Here is a 7,454-nt window from a genome sequence, read left to right as displayed (position 1 = left end):
TTTCAGGTCAATTTTTGGAAATAATTTTTGCCACCTCTAAAGACTCTGAAAAGTAAATGTAAACACACCTTTTGTAAGAATCGCTCTAATTTTATTATTGAAATGATTTTGTCATTTAGCAAACCTTTATTCCTTACAACCGTTAAACTCTTCACGATTCCCACGCCTAATGTAAAGCCACAGTTTGTTCGGCACTCTAGTTGTGTTCACTTCCCCCCATGGACACACACGCTTGTGCAAATGCTGACAGAGCAACTATACGGAACACACCAGAAAAAGTCATTTTGTAGACAAATACTAATTCAGACACACCAATGCAAGTCAGCACGTCCCAAATTCTGTTCGGTTCAGCGAGGATAAACAACACCCTGTGTATCAGCCATACAACACACACTAAAGGCTTTTGATAAACCATCGGGAGCATTTGCACACAACCATCCTATGTGATGTCAGTGACCATGCAGAATGATTTTGGACACCGGACAGAAAACGCATTAAATCCCTTACATGGCAGCTGTGGAAGTAAATTGTGAGAGAGCATTAGGATTACGTTTTCCCCGTAACCAAACTTGTTACCGAGGACAGAATGAAGCCAATCTGGTAGACGTACAGATTGTGGTTTGACATCCTTAAGCAAAACAGAAGGGAAGGGAGACGAATGACAGATTGAGGGGAGAAAAGAGGAGCACAATGCTGCATATGCTGTTTGAGGGGGCTAGACAAAGACCAGTTGCTACCCCCTCCATCCCCCCTCTCAGTGCCAGCTAAAAATATTTCCTTTTCAGGCTTGCGCGTGGCTGCCTTTGATCTGCGGGCCACTCCGGGCCCTGTGCGTCAGCAATGACGTCAATCAAGCTGGAGAGGGGCTCCTGTTGTAGGTGGAGCGGCTTGTGGGTGGGCTGCTGCAGCCGGTATGAATGAACAACCGAGTGCTGAAAGATCTGCATTGTCTGTTGAGCAGGGCCCCCCGGATCCCATCCTTATTCAACCCCTTACACTGTACATCGGCCATTAATTGCCACCTTCTCAATCTCTACACAAAACGTGTTTATTTACATTGTTAACAGGCGCTGCTTGACATCGAGTGCATCTAGGGACATGTTTGAATCAAATTCCTTGGTTCAACAGACAACGAATTGTCATAACAGCACCAAACAATGGATGAGAAAAATCTGAAAATGCAGACAACTAGGGGTGCAACTACATACCATTTCACAATATATCGCAATACAAAAATACAACATAGCGACAACATATATCGTCTCCCAAAATAAAAGTTTAGACTGATTAAGATATGGCACCAAATATGGTAATGGTGCATTAAATATGGAAAACAGAACGTCACACATTTGAGCTTCAATAGCTATGTTTCCATCCACCTATTTTTATATGCATTTTGGGATATCGCATTAAAAACCCTGGATGGAAAGATGCATATCAATTCTAAAAATGCGCATAAAAAAGCATGTGCTCAACTAAGTCGGATAAATTTCTTAGCCTAGAAGAAAACATGTGCATAAAGTATGATGAAAAAACTTTTACTGAATAAATTCCTTAATGAGCATCAAAAAAGACTTGTGATATAGGACAGCATAAAACTGGACCAACCAAAGGACCAATCTCATTGCACAGCATCTAAAATGCTAGTTTTGTCATGCTTGAGTAAAGACTCGTTTGAGCATTTGTTTTCAACAGTTTATATTCAAAAGTGGATATATTATAGCCAACTCCAAATATTATTTCTAGTTAAATTAATGCTCTTTTTTTTATCCCAGAAGCGGTCCATGCTCTCCGTTTAGCTGATAGTTATATGATGATTTTGTTTTTTGTGCACCAGCACTTTGTTTTATGCATTTGTTACGTCAAGCAGTGGTCTTAAGAGCGATTGGAGCGGGCAATAATGGCGACGCAGTGATTCACAAGCCCTCACATAGAAATCTGAATGTAACTCGATAAACACAAACACACACACACACACTCTCACATACGGTTACTTGGCAACAACACTGTTACTAAGAGACTGATTGCAAAGGAGGCTGGTTTCTATGGCAACAGTTGTGGCTGAGTCATCCGCAGTGCAGCATGTTGCTGGACTGGCAAGCTGATCAGTCTCTAAGTCATGGTGAAAGTACACGGCCCTGCGAATCAAATTGCTGTTATGTCACAAAGAGTGATGTGATGCAATGCAACAGATTTTTATTCACGAAATCTGCCGCCTAAGGGATTAAATTACACAGGACACATGGAGGAGGGCTGGTGTGTTAAAGTAAGATCTACATGCTAATACTCTGTGCCCTTGTTCGTTTGATTAATCAATGGACAGTTGCATCCTCTTCCATGAGGTTTGCTTTAATTCAGAGCATTGCTGAATTGAACATGTTACACACCCACCCTATAGTCATCGTTCCAGCTGTTGAGGCCTGTGGTGACATCTGGATGGAGAGCGAGGCTTGAGTGGAGAGCGATCTGATTGGTTGTTGTTGACCCTTGCTACATAAAAAATAATAAAAATACACAGACAGCTTGAAATCCTGCTTTATGAATCATGCCACATCTCTCAAGTATGATATACTAGAATATTCTGAAAAGCCTTAATCTGCTGATAAAACAAAAATGCATTTTTTAAACTAATTTTGACAAAATGGGGAAAATACAAAGTCCACAATAAAACATACATATATATTAGTGCTGTCAAATGATTAATCGCATCCAAAATAAAAGTTTTTGTTTACATAATATATGTGTGTGTACTGTGTATATTTATCTATATATAAATACACACACATATAGTCAATATTTTGAAAATATTTACATGTATATATTTATATTCTTATATTTTATATTATATATAAATATATTGAACATATAAACATAAAATATTTTTCTTAAATATATACATGCATGTTTTTGTATTTATATATACTTAATAAATATACACAGTATACACACATATATTATGTAAACAAAAACCTTTATTTTGGATGCGATTAATCATTTGACAGCACTAATATACTGTATATGCAGTATATGTGTGTGTGTGTGTGGGGGGGGGGGATTTGATAAATAAATACATATTACTTTAAAAATTTTTAGTTTATTAATTTTCTTTTTATAATACTCAAACATTAACCCTGCAGAAAGATTCCCTAAGATTCCCTTTTCTTTGTCCTGACTTTCCAAAAAGAAAAAATTCTTTTTGGAAACGGTTGCAGTCATTTTCATATGGTTCAAATATCCTGCAGATGTTTGTTAGTTTAACACACACAGATTGTCAAACTCACTCTCAGGTTTACGCTGTTATCACAACTCTCCTGACCACAGTTTACCGTTGGTGGATTGATTTGACTGTGCAAATGAGAGAAGCATTTTCAGGTGTCTTCCACTCTTTGTATTCTTTGACTTTTGCATAATTAGGCAATGCAGTTGTCATTCACCACCTCACGACAAAAAAAAGAGATCTGCACTAAAAAATAAGATGGGAGGTACAAATGGCCACATACTTTGCATTGTTTTCATGCTGGCATTTAATTAAAGTTGTATGGAGGACTAGGAGTGCCATATAAAGTGTTCTCTCTCGATTACAAACACGGTGTAAAGGCATGTTTGTACTGAGAGAAGCGTGTTTGAAAAAAAATAAAAAATTAATAAAAAGAGTTAAAAATTGCAACTTCTCTTCACACATTTCACTCACAGCCATGCCCTGCGTTAGAGGATGTGTCACCCAAAAAATTTACATTCTGTCATAATTTCCTCACTTTCATGTTTATAAGACATCGGTTAATTTTTAAGATCCAAATTAAGATATTTTAAATGAAAACTGAGACCTATAATTGAAATGCATATGTGAATAAAAGCCTTAATTAAATCTTTTTATCATAGGCCGGTTGCATGAACACAGCCACTTTGTTAAGACTGTGTCTTCAGGACTAGTTTGACCAACTAGTATCCAAGAGGTAATCAGACTTTCTTTTTTGGATAGACAATTCTCCATTTTTATAACTGACTTTCAGAAGTTATGACCAGTCTTAAAGAAAAATTAGCTAACTGAAATTAGTTAAGACTATGTATCCGGCCCCATAACTCTTCACAAGATCACAATGAAACTATTCTTATCAATCTATAATTTGCTGTCACATTAATAACAACATTTGCTTTCGTTAATTTTTATTTGACAATTTGAAAAGTGATTTATTTATATTTTTATATTTGAAATAATACATGGATGACTAACTCCTATTAATATGGCACTCCTAATTCTCCACTGGTGAAATCCTGGTGAATTACTCTTATTTGCATTATCAACTGTGAAGAAAACCTGGACCACTTTACTGAATTTTCCTGACAAATTCGCAAGTGTTGGTTTAAGAGAACGGAAGCAGAAAGTGGAAAATATCAGGTTTTTGCAGCTATAACTTGGTCCCTCACATACCTCGTTTTTATTGACATGCCATAAAACCATAACCGTCTCCCTCTCTGAGCTGCTTTGTACAATAATCCAGAGTAAGCACATCTTTATGAGATTCCCTAGACTTGCAGTTAAAGTACACGGACACGCACACCAATGGTGAGCCGAATCTGCGAGGATGGGGCCTGATTGTGAGGGAATCCTTTGTATGGCATGAAGTCATGACTGATGAGATTGGTGCCAGCCACGGAGAGCCTGAGAGGGGCCCTTACAGAGGCCCACAAAAACATGCAACCCAGGAAAGGAAAAGTGCAGGAAAAACTAGATTTAGGACAACACTGCTTCGGACTCAATTTAAAAGAACTAAGCAAATCCCCAGGGCAACCCTCTAAAGAGGCAAATTCAGTATGCCAGATGGCTAGGGAGACCCTATACCCTAAATAGATGATTAAACACAATACAGTCACATGCCCATCCACCCCACCTTCGTCCATTGGAAGAGTGAGGCACAGTTGCCCCTACGCTCATGCATTATTAAGGAGGTGCACTTCTTCTCCCCACACCAAAATCCCTCCATTATTTATGCTGAAGGACTGAGTAGGATCCTAATAGGCATATAGGATTTCTTCATTTGTTGTGCAGGCTCTGTCCAATGAGGGAGGCTGGGAGTGGGTGGGAGCAAGTGAGCAGGCTATAAATAGATAGCTCTCTAGCTCTCTGACTCTGTGTGGAGGCTGACACGGGATGCGCTCAGCATGCATAACGAGTAAAGGTAGCACCGAAGAATTCTTGCGGCCGAGCATATAGCCGCACGCTGCAACTCACCAGCAGCCATTTGACAGACCTGCTGATTAAAGGTGTAAAGCGGTCTGTGAGCGGGTCTAGCTGGTGCTCGGCAGAAATTTTATCCAAACAACTGCTGCAGGAGATGCAGACTTCTTGGCTGAGTACTGAAGCCAGCATGAAGATGTTATGTAAAGGCAGCTAAAATGGGCGTCGGATACATCCTATGCCTCTGGGCAATGCTGAAATGACTGATTGGAGTGTGCATGAGTCAAACAATCTGCTAGCGCACACTACAGTGTCCTTAAATGATCCAAAACATATATTAGTAATTTAAATATTAAGTTACTAAGTATTACATTTGTAATTAGTTCAATAGTTAAAACAGATTCAGATGACTGCTGACTCCACCCCAAAAAAGAATCATGTTTTTGTTCGTTTTTAGAAAAGTACAGACAGTGAGCATACAACATTCACTCATATAGTTTAGTCAAGTAATATCATCCTCAAAATTGGTCATGCATTTTAAAAGATCAGCACAGCTGTGATTCGGCTGTAGGCACAAGGCCATCACAGGCCATGCTCATTTCAGACCAACAAAAAATCTGCAACTGTGATATTGCTTTCATACAAAATTCCAAGTTAATTCAATGTTAAGAACGAGTAACTTGCCTTTTAGACAAAAGCAGCTAATTAGTTTATATATTTCTTACCTGCCCATTAAATAGTTCCAATAGAAGCCAAAGCATCATCAGAATGTTACAATCCACAGACTAAAAATTGGTGGATTAGGCATACATTGCAGAGATACCTTAAATATGTTATTGAAAGAAATGTAAATAAGCGTTGATTTAAATGCAAATAAATATGCATTATTATTGTATAAAAATACAACTTTTTTCCAGAGAATTTCTGATGTGTTACATTGAGGTCATATTTAGTGTTCCACACGGTATGATATCCACACACACACACACACACACACACACACACACATATATATATATATATATATATATAGCCTATACTACTGACAAAAGGCATTGAATCTGTTTGCCCATGAAATGTCAATTTTGCTAATGTGATTGTACCTTTATGCATACCCATGGGCAAATTAGTCATTTTACTTTTGAGGATAAAAAGATAACAACACTGAACACTGGTGATCATACTAAATATCAACACTTATGGAACGCCAAACTAATTTAATTACTAGAACTACCTGCCATATGAAGATGGATAACATTGTGTTCCATTGTGTAATATATTATGCATGTATGCGTCTTCAGAAAGCATGTAAATATGTGGTTACATAATGAAACAATGCCTTCATCTTTCTCTAACGGAAGAGTTACAACCAACGCTCACAAAACATTCAATGCTCACCAGCCCAAAGCGATGCATTATTGATATTTTTGCTGCTATCTCTTTAAATGGGATTGGTCTGTTTTGTGTGCGTGTGCATGTGAGAGAGAAAGAGACAGCGAGTGGGAGGCAAGCTTTGTGTGGAGAAACCGAATGAACGGGCTGTTATTTTAGGCTTAGGGCATGAAATTCACTTGTTTAATATTTCCTTCCATACACATGTGAAGTGGTATTTCACGGGTTTGCTACTGAGAAAGGTTTACATCTCTATGGCAACATCGACATATCAAATCATCATCACCTCCGCAAGGAAATAACGGGCAGGGCTGCTGCTGCTGCTGCTGCTACTGATATATTTATTTACTTTCCCTCATGCGTCCTGCAACGTTGTGGGAAACGCCATCGAGTCAGGCAGCGATATCTGATTTATGATGGATTAATGGTCGTGTGATATGCAGCATATGAAAGAAAGGTAAGAGAATCGGCTATTAATACAGTCGATTATTCTCTAATGTGATGCATGTTTTGATCCAGCTTAGATGGCGTTTGACGCAAAGGATTCAAGGAAAACCAGGATATCAGCCACTGGTAATAACAATTGTCCCACTGATAGGACAGGCACTGACAGGAAGAGGATCAGTAGTGCTGATCCGAAAAAGGGGAAAGGACAAGGAAACGAGAATGTAACATTATTACCTCTCTGGTGAATGTGCATGTCTTTGGCTGTATCTCAAAACCTAGTGTACTGCCTACCTAGGCAGCATTTTTGTACATCGGGCGCATGCTGCCTAAAAATGCTGCACGCGACTACACACTGTAATAAACATTTTCTTATTAGCCTACTGTGTCGTTTTTAAGTAAATCATCTAAAACAAGATAATGTACTAATAAGAGTCCCCCC

The 7,454-nt window shown here is 38.5% G+C and overlaps 1 protein-coding gene and 1 long non-coding RNA gene across 2 annotated transcripts in view; one reads left to right on the top strand and one right to left on the bottom strand.

Annotated features, from left to right (window-relative positions):
* Positions 1-2,397: 2,397 nt before the first annotated feature.
* LOC107568135 (uncharacterized) overlaps positions 2,398-7,454 on the bottom strand; it is a 16,546-nt gene continuing 11,489 nt past the window's right edge. Inside the window, exon 3 of the long non-coding RNA XR_001606720.1 lies at positions 2,398-2,490. This is a non-coding gene — a long non-coding RNA (uncharacterized lncRNA). The remainder of the gene's footprint in view (positions 2,491-7,454) is intronic.
* LOC107568127 (F-box/LRR-repeat protein 16-like) overlaps positions 6,664-7,454 on the top strand; it is a 19,830-nt gene continuing 19,039 nt past the window's right edge. The window contains exon 1 of the mRNA XM_016253985.1: positions 6,664-7,025. Coding sequence (XP_016109471.1) covers positions 7,006-7,025 — 20 coding nt within the window. The 5' untranslated portion in view covers positions 6,664-7,005. The remainder of the gene's footprint in view (positions 7,026-7,454) is intronic.

This window comes from Sinocyclocheilus grahami, unplaced genomic scaffold, assembly GCF_001515645.1.
Source record: "Sinocyclocheilus grahami isolate Dianchi unplaced genomic scaffold, SAMN03320097.WGS_v1.1 scaffold27.1, whole genome shotgun sequence".
NCBI classification, from domain to species: domain Eukaryota; kingdom Metazoa; phylum Chordata; class Actinopteri; order Cypriniformes; family Cyprinidae; genus Sinocyclocheilus; species Sinocyclocheilus grahami.
This window is presented reverse-complemented; position numbering and strand designations above follow the sequence as displayed.